The sequence below is a fragment of the Ananas comosus genome, linkage group 10, assembly GCF_001540865.1.
Source record: "Ananas comosus cultivar F153 linkage group 10, ASM154086v1, whole genome shotgun sequence".
NCBI classification, from domain to species: Eukaryota; Viridiplantae; Streptophyta; class Magnoliopsida; order Poales; family Bromeliaceae; genus Ananas; species Ananas comosus.
Window position 1 is genome coordinate 12580851 of NC_033630.1, and position 15022 is coordinate 12595872.

The window sequence follows — 15022 nt, forward strand, 5'->3', positions numbered from 1 at the left end:
CGGCTGAGAGCATCAGCCACGCGGTTTTCCTTTTCCGGGCTTGTATTGCATCTCCATGTCGAACTCCGCCAAGAAGTCCTGCCACCTCGCCTGCTTAGGCGACAGCTTCTTTTGCGATTAGAAGTAGCTCGTGGCAACGTTGTCGGTACGTACCACAAACTTGCTCCCAAGCAAATAGTGCCGCCAAGTTTGCAAGCAGTGCACCACAGCGATTATTTCCTTCTCCTGAACGGTGTAACGCCGCTCAGTGTCGTTAAGCTTGCGGCTTTCATAGGCAATAGGATGTCTGTCCTGCACGAGGACACCGCCAATGGCAAAGTCAGAGGCATCAGTATGTACCTCAAAGGTGCCGCTGCAGTCGAGTAGTCGCAGCACTGGATCCTCCGTCACTGCTCGCTTTAGGTCCTCAAATGCCTCCGCGCATTGAGAGGTCTACACCCACGAGTGGTTTTTCTTCAGCAGATCCGTCAACGAGGCTGTTCTCGCAAAGTAGCCTGCAATGAAACGGCGGTAGTAGTTGACGAGCCCAAGGAAAGACCGCAACTCGGACACCGTCGTTGGGGTCTCCCATTCGCAGATGGCTCGCACCTTCCGCTGGTCCATGCGAATCAGGCCCTGGCCTATCCAGTGGCCAAGGAAGTGCACCTCTTCCTTTGCGAATATACACTTCTCCTTCTTGACCAACAACTGGTTCTCCCGCAGCACTTGGAAGACGATTCGCAAGTGCTCGATGTGCTCCTACAAGGTGTTACTGTATACCATGATGTCGTCGATGTACACCACCACAAAGCGATCGAGATAGGGATGAAACAGCTTGTTCATGAGTGTGCAGAAGGTTGCCGGCGCATTTATCAAGCTGAACGGCATGACAAGGAACTCATAGGCCCCGTACCTCGTCACGCACGTGGTCTTTTCCTCATCTCCTTCCGCAATCCACACTTGGATAGTACTCAGATCGAAGGTTGAGTTTGGTGAAGTACTTCGCTCCGCCTAATTGGTCGAAGAAATCTGCAACCAAAGGAATATGGTACTTATTTTTTACCGTTACCTTGTTGAGCGCTCTGTAATCGATACAAAGTTGTAGGCTTCCGTCGCTCTTCCGCTGGAACAAAATTGGTGCTCCATAAGGTGCTTTTGACGGTCGAATAAAGCCCGCATCAAGGAGCTCCTTCAACTGCTTTTGTAGCTCCTCGAGCTCTGGCGGGGCCATTCTATATGGCGCTTTCGCTCGCGATTTGGCTCCTGGCTCGAGCTCGATGGCGTGATCCACCTCCCGCCTAGGTGGAAGTTGCTTAGGCAGCTCCTTCGACATAACATCCTGAAAATTTGCCAAGACTGCCTCAATCTCTGTAGGAAGGCCTTCTTCCTCGAAGCCCTCGTCGCTTACCTCGCGGATAGCAGCAAGGTAAGTCATTTCGCCATGGTTCACACCCCTTCGCAGCTGCAAGGTAGAGAGGGCCTGAGTGCTTACCGTTTTCTCCTGGCTCGCTAGGACCATGCATGGAGCTGCCTCGTCCATGATGCTTAAGGCCCCAAGGTGTGGCATTGGAACTGCCTTCGACGAGGCCAAGAAATCCATGACAAGTATGACTTGGAAGTCGTCGATAGGTGCGGCGATGAAGTTTGCGATGCCTCTCTAAGGTCCCACCGCAATGGCCACGCCCGCAACAGGTTGCGCCTCAGAATTGACGGCCTTGATCCTACTAGCATCCTTCTCAAGGGAAAGGCCTATCCGTTTGGCCTCCACTTCGGCAACAAAGTTGTGAGTGGCGCCCGTGTCCACTAATGCTCATGTTGCCCTGCCGTTAAAGGTCACATCGATGTATAGAAGCTCCTTGTTGAGGGGCTTGCTGTTGCTTGCCAGTCCCTGAACTGCGTTGACGAGCCTGAGCGCGCCCATCGTCGTCGATTCTGCATTGCTCTCGCCCTGCTTGGTTTGGACTGCATTCACCTGCTTTTTCTTTGGGCAGTCCCTAGCCCAAGGTTCTCACCGCAGACGTAGCACATCAATTTCTTCGGCGGCAGCATAGGACCCCTCTCGCGGCCCGTGCGCTTCTTCTGGTCGCAACGGTCTCCTCCACCTTTAGCTTTGCTCGCTTTGGGCGCTTTGCTGCGAGTTGAATCCGCCCGCTTGTACTCAGGCAGTTTTTTCGCTAAGACAATTGCGGAGGCAACGTCCTTGACGTCATGCCCCACAAGCTCCTTGTTCGCCCAAGGTTGGAGCCCGTCGAGAAAAAAGAATAAGCGATCTTCCTCCACCATGTTGGTGATGGACAGCATCAACTTGGAGTACTCCTTGACATACTCCTTGAGCGTCTCGGTGTGTTTGATCCGTCGTAATTGCTTCCTCGCAAGATACTCGATGTGCTCGGAGTAGAACTACGCCTTGAGCTCGTGCACGAAGTCCTCCCGCATCTTCAAGCTGCATTGGCCCTTCTTGGCCTCTACAGAACGCCGACGCTACCACAGCATCGCGTCGTCAGCAAAGTACATAGACGCAGCCTGGACTTTCTCCTCCTCGTCGTCCAGCTGCAACGCCTTAAAGTAGCGCTCCATGTGCCACAAAAAACTATTGATCTCCTTCTCGTCGCGGGTACTCCTAAAATTTTGAGGCTCAGGGACACGTACCTTCGAAGCGGATTCTCTTTGGGGTTCATTCCCACGCACCACTGCTTTTTCAAGGATCGTCACTCTCGTCTCGAGCTCCTCGACCTTGTCGACTCGAGCAACGAGCTCCTCAATCAGATTCTTTCGCTCCTTGTCACGACGAGTCATGTTGCCCTAGAGCTTTTCAAGTTCGCTTCGAAAGGTCGCCATGGCAGTAGCGGCGTTTTCCTCCATACTGCTGACATCTTCATTAAAAGAGTTAAAAGAATCAGCCATTTCGGTGTACCTATCACCCATTTTTTATATGATGTCCTCCAACAGCGCAAGGCGGCCCTCCAACGACGCATAATCCCTCGTGATTCGCGTCTCTCTACTCTTGGTCCGCTTAGAGGGCTTCTTTGGAGGGTCACCCCCTATGTTGACAACTCCCGCATCGAATGACGATATAGTTCCTTGCTCGAACCGGCTCTGATACCAACTGTCATGGATTTAGCGTTTTCGTTCGCAAAGCCCATACGGCGCCCGCCTTCCTGCTCGAAGATGGGCAAGTTTTTGTCCCTGTTGTAAGCCCGGACCTTCGGGTCCTACGACTAAGTATGTAAAGGGAAGAAACGAGAGAAAGAGGCAGATGTTCACTCAAAAAACTAAGTACTCTACTACTTAGAAAAAGAGATTACAGCATATAAACACGCTCTTTCTTGTGTGTCTTGGCCTTAGCCAAATCCCACTATTTATAGGCCTAAGGATACATTGAAGCTAGCCACATAACTCACCTACTAGCCTACTCATAATGAGCCCTGATAATAACCAAAAGCCCAAGAGTCACAGCATAACTCATGGCAGTTTTGTAACCCTTGAGCTTCCCACAGCCGGTTGGGTTTGGGTCTCCTTGACAACCCGATTCAACCCGTTTCCACTAGCAGAGTTTGGCCGGGAACCGGGATGCATAGAAATATTTCTAAGTCCCTGACAGGTGGCTCTTATCAAACCCATTAGTACGTATATCACCTTTTAAGATCCTGATGTTTTCCTCAAGTCCAAACCCAATAAAGAATTATTAGACGATGTGAGATTCTAAATATGGCTTCTATCGGTTTAAGAGGTGACTCCCACCAAATTCATTAGTGTAGCATTTTGTCTTGTTTAACACTTAGCTCTCATACTTTCGGCTGGTATACGACTCTGATACCAATTGTAATAATTAAATTGCTAGCAATAATAACTCGTTGGGTCTCAACCAGCGGCCCAAAATATTCAAGCCTACTTATTATTGTTAGTGTGTAAGACCATATATATTTCAACTAAAATTATTTTTTTATTGGATATAAGATTATTGAGGTGTTACAGTATGACAAATTTTAAAAAATAATTTGTGAAGGTAAAACAAAAAAAAAGTACGCATTGGAAGGGGAAGGCTCCGCTCCCGTGGTGCGGATCGACTGAGAAGTGCATAAAGAATCCAAACAACACTCCATTTACCGCTAAATCAAGGCTAAAAAGAAAAAAAATTGTTATTTAATTTAGGAAAAACTTCAAATACCCCTCCTGTGGTTTTGCACTTTCTCACTTTATTATCATGTGATTTAAAGTGTATCAAGTTAGTACCCTATAGTTTCACACTTTCTTACTTTAGTACGCTGTGGTTTAAAGTATATTAAGTTAGTACCTTGTGGTTTCACACTTTCTCACTTTAGTATTCTGTGGTTTAAAGTGTATCAAGTTAGTACCCTATAGTTTCACACTTTCTTACTTTAGTACGCTGTGGTTTAAAGTATATTAAGTTAGTACCTTGTGGTTTCACACTTTCTCACTTTAGTATTCTGTGGTTTAAAGTGTATCAAGTTAGTACCCTATAGTTTCACACTTTCTTACTTTAGTACGCTGTGGTTTAAAGTATATTAAGTTAGTACCTTGTGATTTCGCACTTTTTCATTTTAGTACTATGTGGTTTAATATTTTATTAAATTATATACAAAAAAACTTCAGATATCCTATCTAGGTTTACCGAATATTCATTTTAGAACCCTTTAGTTTTAACTTTGTCACTGATTTAACGAAGAAATTACCTCGAAATGAATAATAAAAAAAGAAAAATGAAACCATGGCCAAAGTAATAATTTGATATAAAAATAAAACCACAGAGTACTAAAGTGAAAAAGTACGAAACTACAGAATACTAACTTGATACATTTTAAACCACACGGTACTAAAGTAAAAATGTACGAAACCACGTGAGAGTTTTGAAGTTTTCCCTTTAATTTAACCCCATATATGGGCACTCACCAAGATAGATGGATAGCAACCGTGGGATCCGAATCGGTAGGCACTCAGCAACGTGGACGGCAACAGCGTGGTTGGAAGCGATGGGATTTCGGAAACGTGGTCGCCAACTGCGCGGTCGGAAGCCGGCATACACTCTACCAGTGGACGGCAACACCACGGCTGGAAGCGGTGGGATGAAATGGAAGATGAACGTGGGGTAGAAGCCGGCAGCACTCTGGGGATGGAATGGAAGATGAACGCGTGGATGCTAACGGTAGTGTTAGCATTGTTTATAATCTATTCAACTACCGAAAAAAATAATAATGATATAAGGACAAATTACACGTTCAATCCTCAAATTATAAGGCACCTAATATTTAGGTCCTCAAACGCACTGTCGATATAAAAGTAAGACAACGTCGTTATTAGTGGCACATCATTAATTACAAAAACTACTGAATTATTTCTGCATTAACAATGCATTAATATTTAGTCAATCAGAATTGAATTATATGATCGACTTAATTATAAAATTTTGAAAGTTCAGACTAAAAATTATAATGAATTAAAATTTGAGAATCACAATATCGATCACACGACTCATAGTTTGAGGACTAAACATGCAACTTAGCTAAATAATAATAATGATTGACTCAACTACGCCGTCGTCTGTATCTATGCGCATATATACAATCTTTTATTATAATTAGGTAATATGTAATGGTACGAGTCGACAAATAATACCGATACTAATCTATACTATCTTATTGACTTGACTCAATGAACGGTGACAACAAATACTATCTTTTTCTAATGTGTTTGGTTAATTGGATAGAATTGGATCGAATCCAACCAGAAAAACTTCGTATATTTTGTGTGTGTGTGTGTGTATATATATATATATATAGAACTAGGCTGGAATACTATCAATAGCACAAAACTATTGGTGCTATTAATTTTTTAGTCTTTGGATTGAGAAATGTGCGGTTAGGATGATGTGAGCCTCCTAGAGTTGAGTGGATTGTTGGTTAAATAGTATAATCTAACGGGTAAAAATAATCAAATAGTTAAATCTAACGGTGGAAAACTCGATAGCACCAAACTCCTGCTGCTATCAATAGTATCCCAGCCGGACTCTATATATATGTTAACATTCTAATCTGTATCTAATATCAGACCTGTCTCAAATAAAATCCGCATGTATGAATGTATGCCATGAATTATTATAAGTCCATGCGTATGGGTAATATTACGATCTCAAACTGCTTTAGTTTGAGACAAGCCTCATATGTATAATTTTCGCACTGAGTTGCCTTAATTATAACTTTCGCTCGTGAAATCTGTGGAATGTATCATTCACCCACAACGTATGAGGTCCAGTAAATCTGATCATATTCAAACAGCTAGTGAGTAGTCACCCACAACTTTATAAATTATCTGTCGATAATGTATTTAACTTGTTTATATTTATTTGCTGCAAATTTCGTGTTGAATATGACAAGGGGAGTTTATAAATTCATTAATATATAAAACTATCTAATAATTACCTCCGATGGAGTATAAACTAAAATTAGCGAAATATGAGACTCATCAAAACTGAAAGGCTGAAACTCCTTCCTATAACAGTTTTATGAATAATTTGTGTTCACTGTTTGGTTCAATCTAGCTAGAGGCATAAAACAAAAATAAAAGGAAAAAAAAAAAATCGTACCTTATTCACGTGTGTCTTTTTGTAACATTTTAGCAAAGGGTTTGGTGGTTGGTACTCGAGACCCAAATTCGAATCTTAGTTGATTCACATTTCCAGCTAAGTTTATTTCCAAATGAAATAAACGAAGCGGGTAGCGTGCTACCTATCTCTCAAAAAAACAAAATAAAAAATGTTTATTATTTATTAGCAAATGTTATTGTATGGCCAATATGTAGGTTTCTTTCTACGCGGTTAATAATACTCACTTATTTTTATTTTTTTTTTTTTAAATTCGAGTTTTTTTTTTTTTTTTTTTTTTTTTGAGCAATGCTCTTTGTATGTGTCAAAAGGGGTGGTGTATATTATGCACATCTCAATAACAGGCTTTGTCTTGTCAATTTTTTAAAAAATATTAAAAATTTAAGAAATTTTGTAAATCTTATTTAAAATGATGAAATGTCAATCATACATTTTTTTTAAAGTATACATCTTACTATATGTACTCCCAAAATAGAAGTGTAAATTTTAATTACAGCCCATCTATATCCAAGGATCGAAATAATTTTTATGAAATTTTAGTATTAAAAAAATAAAATTGTTATAAAACTAGTGCGATTAAATTGATCCGACATTGGTCTTATTACATGAGACAAACATATATACCAGGCATCTATTAGCATGGACAAGAAGAGGTGCAACTTGCCATTGTTTAGAACCTACTCATGCAACTTGCCATGCATTGTTTATAATCTACTCAACTACGTACCGTAAAATAATAATGATATATATATAATTAAGATATAAAATGTATTGGCACAAGTCGACAAATAATACCAATACTAATCTATACTTTCTTATTGACCTGAGTCAGTGAACATTGACAACAAATATATACTACCTTCTCTAGATAGCAACTCTCTCAGAACTTTGTTCTGAAACCTGCTGGGTTAAGGCTTCTACTAAATATTGTTAGTGACCCAAAATGTGTTTGGTTAATGGGATCGAATCCAACCAAAAATTAAGTTCAAGTTAATAGTTGGATAAACTTCTTTTATTATGTATATATATGTTATATATATAGCTTTCTAATTTGTGTCTAATATCAGATCTGTCTTAAACAGAATCCACATGGATGAATGTACCCTGTGAATGATTATAACTCCATGCGTGTGGGTAATATCTTGGGCTCAAACTGCTTTAGTTTGACACAAGTCACGTATAATCTTCGTGTGCTGAGTTACCCTGATTATAACTTAATTTCTGTTCATAAATTATGAGGAATGTATCATTCACCGGCAACATATGAGGTCCGTTTAATCTTATCATGTTCACACCGTAAAGAGTAACCAAAAGCACAAGAGGTACTACAACAACAAAATTAAAACACTCAAATTCACATACAAACACGACATAAATTTCAGGTTTACAGGGTCTTTAGTTTACACCGTACTAAACATAATACATTAAGAGAGAAGAGGATGAAAACATATTATATTTTAAGACCACAATGCACACCATGCACAAAATTAACCAAACCAAGTCTTCGACAACACCGACCGTCCCTAGAGCAAGTGGCAAAGGGTTTCGTGGTTGGTACCCGAGGTCCCAAGTTCGAATTCTAGTTGATTCACATTTCCAGCTAAGTTTATTTCTCAATGAAATAAAAGAAGCGGGTAGCGTGCTACCTATCTCTCTAAAAAAAAAAAAGTCTTCGACAACAAAATTAAAACACTCGCATACTAATATATTAATAATTCTAGGTCTTCAGAGTCTTCTGCGCTGTACAAAACATAATACATTTTAAACAAAAAAAAGTGAAATATAATACATTTTATGACCACAATGCACACCAAGCACACCCTTTTTTTTTTTTTTTTTTTTTTTTTTTTTTTTTTTTTTTTTTTTTTTTTTGCTTGTTTTTGGCTTCTTTTTTGTGATGGACGAACCAATTCTTATACAACATCAATTAACAATCCACACAAATAGCAATATAGAATCACATACACATTAACAAGCCTTTTTTTTTTCTGTTTTAATTTTCATTTTTTTTGGCTCTTTTTTTTTTGGATGGCCAAACCAACTCTTTGACAACAATTAATAACCCACACAATAACAATATACATACCCATTAATAAACCTTTATTCTTTTAATTTCCCCCATCTTCAGAAGCTAATTGCCCATCAGATGCCTGCAAAAAGATTGCGAAACCAATACAGAATGAGAACACTAAAAAATAAGCACAATGAAAAATAAAGTGATACAAAACGTTCAAATAGATTAGAAGGATGCAATTTGAATTGCAAGATCATGAATCTTATCCTTTCAATTATGGGATTCATAGAAAATTACAGCAAGAAAACTGATACAAAATACTTTTTTATCACACTTTTGAATCTGCAGGAATTAAAAGTAAGGGAAGTAATACATCTGAATCATGTTGATTTAGCAATTAAGATTCGAAAAGGACAATGATTAGAGAATAGGACTGTAGGATTGTATCATAACACCAACAATATAAAATCCAATCCCAGAACCAAATTATACTCGAGCACTCAACCCTAGGAGACCACTATTAATCTAACCGAAGACCACTATTATCCTAACCGCACATCCCTTCATCCAATGATCGAAAGCTTATAAGGACAAAGGGTTCTATACACAGAAGAGTATAGTATTAGTAGCCCTAGCCTATATATGAGTCCGGCTACTATATTCTTATGAGTATAAGCCCAGTGTTATTAGAAGCACGAAAGCCTCTGTGCTCCTAAGCCGTTTTCGATGATGGAGCTTCCGAATCGACGATCAGCTCTGTTAAACTTGATCTAGCGTATTTGAAGTATCTAGAAATTAAATTTTATGATTTTTCGATATCATTTACCAATTTTAATTATCGAATTAATGACAACCAATAAAATTTTACAAAAATATAAAAGCTAATTAAATTTCTATTGCTGTTAAATTTTTGTAGAGTAGGCCTTTCATCGAATAGAGTAATGCTTCAGATAGCTCATCATTTGTTAGTTCGTACTGTACAAATTAATTTGCATGTGGCACACAATGTGCTGGTACACAAGTCTATAACAGTACAATTTGCGTGTCACAATGCTCAAATGCACATACATTATTAATTTTTTTAATAAAGATCTTTAAAAGTAGTACCTGTAGCAATACTCAAAATATATAAATTGCGGTATCTCCCTTGATCAAGGTTTCCTTTATTGCACAATAATACTATGAAAATGTAAAAAAATTAACAGTAACAACATAAATATAGTATAGTATTCTTTGTACATTCGCCACAATTGATGAGAGGTAATACAAGGACAAAATTAAAACACCCAAATCCACATACAATCATGACATAAATTTCAAGTTTACAGGGTCTTTAGTTTACAGTGTAGAAAACATAATAATACATTAAGACAGAAAAAGATGAAAACATAATACATTTTAATGACCACAATGCACACCAAGCACATCCCTTTTTCACAACACCGATTAACAATCCACACAATAGCAATATATATAGAATAGCATGCCCATTAACAATTTTTTTTATTATGTTTTTATTTTGTTTTTTTTTTTTTTTTTATTTTTTTTTTTTTTTGCTTTTTTTCTTTTGGATGGCCAAACCAACTGTTTGACAACAATTAGCAATCCACACAACAGCAATATACATACCCATTAATAAACCTTTTTTTTCCCAAATCTTCAGAAGTTAAAAAAAGCCCATCAGTTACCTGCAGAAAGATGGTGAAGCAGACATAGAATTAGAACACTGAAAAGTGAGCGCAACGAGAAATAAAGTGATACATAACATTCAAATAGATTAAAAGGATACAATTTAAATTGCAAGATCATGAGTCTTATCCTTTGAATTTTGGGATCCATAGAAAATTACTGCAAGAAAACTGATATAAAATACTTTCTTACCACACTTCTGAATATGCAGGAATTAAAATAAGAAAGGTAATACATCTGATCCATGTTGATTTAGCATTAAGATTCGAAAACGACAACGATTAGAGAATAGGACTGTAGGATTGTATCATAACACCAACAATATAAAATCCAATCCCAGAACCAAATTATACTCGAGCACTTTAATAATGATTCTACATTTGATGCCCTGAAAGAAAAAAAAAAAAAATTGAAAGAGTAACTTACATAGAAGTGCAGGATGAGTACAGAAGTGAATGCATCCACACACTGCAGGGATAAATAATATTTTTATCTTCGATAGATAGATGAGTGATTATAAAGCATTTCAATCTAAAACTAGGTCAGTTACATCGTTTTTAATTCTAATCTCAAAACACATATATAGGCGAGGTGCAGTGAAGTTTGAAGTACTTCAAGATCTTCGCTGATTCATCAAGAGATGGACTGATTAACTTATGCACTTTTAATGAGGAAAAAAGAATAAGAAGATCAGGAATTCAAGGTTTGCCAATTCGTAAGAACGGGAAGGCGATACGTACCTTTTTTCCACATTACGGAGCATGTTCGAAGCTGTCTTCTACAGGGATGCCGTTGAGCATACGCCTGCCCGAAAGGGGGTCAATTTCTACGGATTCCTTCTCTAAAATCGGACATCCGTGTATTGCTAAACTCTTGAGTGACCTGGGCAAATTCATCACTGCCTCCAGATTCGAGCAGTTATGCAGAATGAGAAATTCTAGAGAGTGCAGTTCCTGCACATCCACCGAGGATAAGAGCCCAGGACAATGCCTAATACTCAAGGAGCGAAGAGATCGGAGGTCGCCAAACTGTAACAATGCTGTTCGCATACGACAATGAGTAATCATAAGATCAGATAGACATGGCAAATCTGCATTGGCTAGGATTACATCTACATCTGCACAAGATGCAAAAGTGACAATCTCCAACGATGACGGCAGGAAAGTAGTTTCACTGTCCAAGCAGGGGCATCCAAATAGAAAGAGATCTCTGAGACAAGGGAGGGATCCCATACCACCCAGCGAAGTGACGGCCCAGCACTCTCGCAGAATTATAGCTTGGAGTGATGTTAACTTGCCGAGGACATCTTCAGATGGCAGACAGGTTACTGTTCTGATCTCTTCTAGCGACAAGCGGGTGAGGGAGGTAAGAGTTTGTAGGCTTGCCGACAATGCGCGGTTAGTAATGTTGCATCCCTTAAGCCAGAGCTCGGTAAGGGTAGAGGGCAGAAGCAATTTGGCCTCATTTTGTCTGTTGTAAATCAATTCCATCTTTCGCTCGTGAATCTCCAACCATCTCTCCCAGTCATCGGTAATAGCCACGTCGGCGGCAGGCACACTCTTATTATGCTCTGCAGAGCTAGCTTCATTATTGTTGGAGTCATTCATTGAGGCTATGCAATTCATCATTTCTTTTTCATCGTTGAGTAAGGACTCTTGATATTGGTGGGAAAACCATTTCCGCATCCTTTTCCTCATGACCTCTATTATGGATCTCTTGTCGGCTGGGCTCATATGCAGGTCTTCTTTTGTTACAAAGACGAGAGACGGTGTATTTTCTATTATGAGTATTGTAAGCTGTGGGGGAAGGGCATGTAATGCTTTAAGTTTAGAAAGATGCGAGAGCTCAAGTGATCCGCAAGAAGGGTAATTCTGGTCCATTCGCGAGAGCTCTTCAAGCATTCCACACCTCCTCAGCGCAAGTTTTTGAATATTGCGTGTTTGATATTCGGGCCAAGACGGACATGACCGTCCTCGGTACCCATCTAACATCAGGCTGGTAAGATAGGGAGGCAATTGGAGGCCCTCGAGAATTTCAACATCCAAATTAGAATTTACATTGTCCTCACCATCGCGCCATACCAACTGGAGCATATCAAGATGCTTCTTTTCTTTCAAATTGGCTGCAATGGCACTCTCCTTGCTCTCAACATTCTCAAGATTAGCAATACGCAAGCATCCTCGAAGCTCATTCAAGTTCTGTAGTTGCTCTAGCTCATATCCTTTTTCCTTTCTCACCGGAAAATTTTCTAGGCCTTGCAAGGAAGTTAACTTGCCAACGTCAGGTATCGCCGAAATTATATCAGAATTTGCCTCTAGATACCTCAAGCTAACCAAGTTATTAAGACGCTTAGGAAGCGAGCTAGCGCTTTTTATTCGCAGCACTTGTAACTGATACAGAGTACACACCGACTCCGGCAACACAAACTCACTAGTACTTGATACTTGTAGGACGCGAAGGTGCTTCATTCCACTTATAACCTTTGCCAAATTTTCTAGATTTAACTCCAAAACCAGCACGCGCAATTTTTTTAAGCTGAATTTTTTTAAGCTGTTGGAGATGTCGGTCGCAACTTGTTCTTTTGAGGTGACGCTTTCTCCTTTAGTGACTATTAGGGTGCGGAGTTTCTTTAGTTTGCAAATTTCCTCCTTATTCTCGTTCAGTTTGTTAGCCGGTATGCACAGATGGCGAATAGTTGACGGGATCTCGCTTTGACGATTACCTTCTATTCTAACACAATAATTGCGAGTAACCTTTTCTGCTAGATCATACAACAATTCATGCAACTTATAGTAGCGGACAATCTTATATGTCCCAGAGGAGTAGTGGATTCTGTTATGAGGCTGAATGTAGAAACTGGACACCAGCTTTTCAAGGTAACCTTTGCCTACATCCTCCATTCTCTTATTCTGATCATCCGGCTTGATAAAACCTTGCGCTATCCAGAGATGGACCAGTTCTAAAGCTTCGAACTCGTAGCCTTTAGGATACATGCTACAGTACGAGAAGCAACGCTGAAGATGTGCAGGCAAATGCCGATAACCCCACATCATTGCTTTGGTTTTGTCGTCAGACCAGTCCTTTTGTGCAATCCTTTCCAAATATGCATGCAAATTACCTTGTGAACGAAAGAGGCGAGCCATCTCCGTAGCGATCGTCTTGCCGACCATCTCGGCCGCCGTAGGGTCCTTGTTCAACTTCTTAGCAATTGTCTTGCATTTCTCTTCTAAATCTTTTCTCAAGCGAGAATTGATTTCCCCGCTAGGCAATGCGTAGTGAATGAAAAGATCCGAAAAGTAATTCTCTTCCATATCTTCCAACGGGACAATGTGTTCTACAGGAGCACCAACAGCAGCAGCAATCTTTCTCGGCGCATCGTCCGTCTGAGACGTAACTAAAATCTTGCTCCCCGGCAAACAACAACATTTGCTTAAACATCTTAGTGTTTTCCAACTATTCTCGTGGTCTTCCCCGTCGCACCAAACATCATCTATCACGAGCAGGAACTTCTTCCCGTTCAGCTTTTCGTTCATTTTCAGCCGCAGCGCTTCAGGCGAGCTAAGGTTACCAAGATCTTGAGGCTCACCTGCAATAGAAGCCCGTTGTATGATCTCTTTCATAATTTCGGATGCGTTGGAATTGCAAGATGCGTAGACCCACATGACGAGATCAAAATGTTGTCTGTCGCCTAGTTCGCTCCTCAACTGGTCAAAGACGTACTGTGCAAGAGCAGTCTTCCCGACCCCCGGGCGACCAACTATGGCAATTATAGGGATGCCCGATGATGATCCAGTCCCGCGAATTGCTGCTGCAGGTTCTGTTTTCAAACGCCGAATGATGTCTTCGCGATCTTCGTCGCGGCCGAACACTTCCTGGGGAGGCACTGCGATGGTCTGCCTGCTGTCTGCTGTCTCAGGCTGGGCGCCTAACAAAGTGCTGAGTTCCTTGGCTTCTCCGGCGATGTTTTTCAGCTTGTTCAGCCTTCGCTTCAGCTTGATCTTTTGAAGCGACAGCATGTCCCGGCCGCCTTTTATCACCCATTTCACAGGTTTTGGTACGTGAAAAAAGGAAGAAGAACGTACCGGATTATAAGTTGGCCTCTTACCACTGCTCCTCCTTGCGGCCGCCGCCGCCTTGCGTCTGAGGCGGTCGTAGCGGAGGAGGTCCAGCGCGTCCTCCGCGCCGTCGTAGGCGTCTTTCAGCCTCTGCAGCCAGCCCTCCACCTCGCTCCGGGGCGCGCTGTCTTGCGCGCTGTCTTCCGCTTTCTCGATCACCGATTTCAGCACCGGGAGGACGGTCTTCTCCATCTCGTCCAGCTTCTTCTCCGCGTTGATGCCTAAGCTGGCGAAGCCTTCGTCGAGCAGCATCTTCAAGAGTGGAGACGCCACCCATCCCAGCGCCGCTAATCCGATCGATTCTAGTACTGGCATTGGTGTGTTGCAACTAACAATCGTAGGAGTAGAAAATTAAAAATATAAAACTAGAGAGTAATAAATTAATTAGATGGGACGAATGAATAATCGATTGTACGGTCACATATCATCATACATAGTGCATTGACTTGACCTCACACGCACGAGTCGATCTAAACTCGTTAAACTTCTACGGTGCCGATTATCAATTTGAAGTTTCGATCATTCAAATCGACTTGACAGGACAAGGGTCCCAATCCTATTAATAGGATAGTAACCGGACCCTATATATATATATATATATATATA

The 15022-nt window shown here is 40.7% G+C and overlaps 1 protein-coding gene across 3 annotated transcripts; it reads right to left on the reverse strand.

The window, feature by feature from the left end:
• On the reverse strand, nucleotides 9887-14791 carry LOC109716107 (putative disease resistance RPP13-like protein 1). Of its 3 annotated transcripts, XR_002217834.1 has the most exons (3): nucleotides 11042-14791; nucleotides 10728-10769; nucleotides 9887-10300 (listed from the first exon to the last, which is right to left on the reverse strand). XR_002217834.1 is itself a non-coding variant. In XM_020241421.1 (2 exons), exon 1 carries the CDS (start codon nucleotides 14729-14731, stop codon nucleotides 11054-11056), a length of 3678 nt encoding a protein of 1225 aa, XP_020097010.1. In that variant the 5' UTR covers nucleotides 14732-14791; the 3' UTR covers nucleotides 9887-10300; nucleotides 11042-11053. The 3 variants fall into 3 exon arrangements, 2 of the variants coding, with proteins under 2 accessions (XP_020097010.1, XP_020097011.1); XM_020241421.1 differs by lacking the exon at nucleotides 10728-10769; XM_020241422.1 differs by lacking the exons at nucleotides 9887-10300; nucleotides 10728-10769 and adding an exon at nucleotides 10813-10921.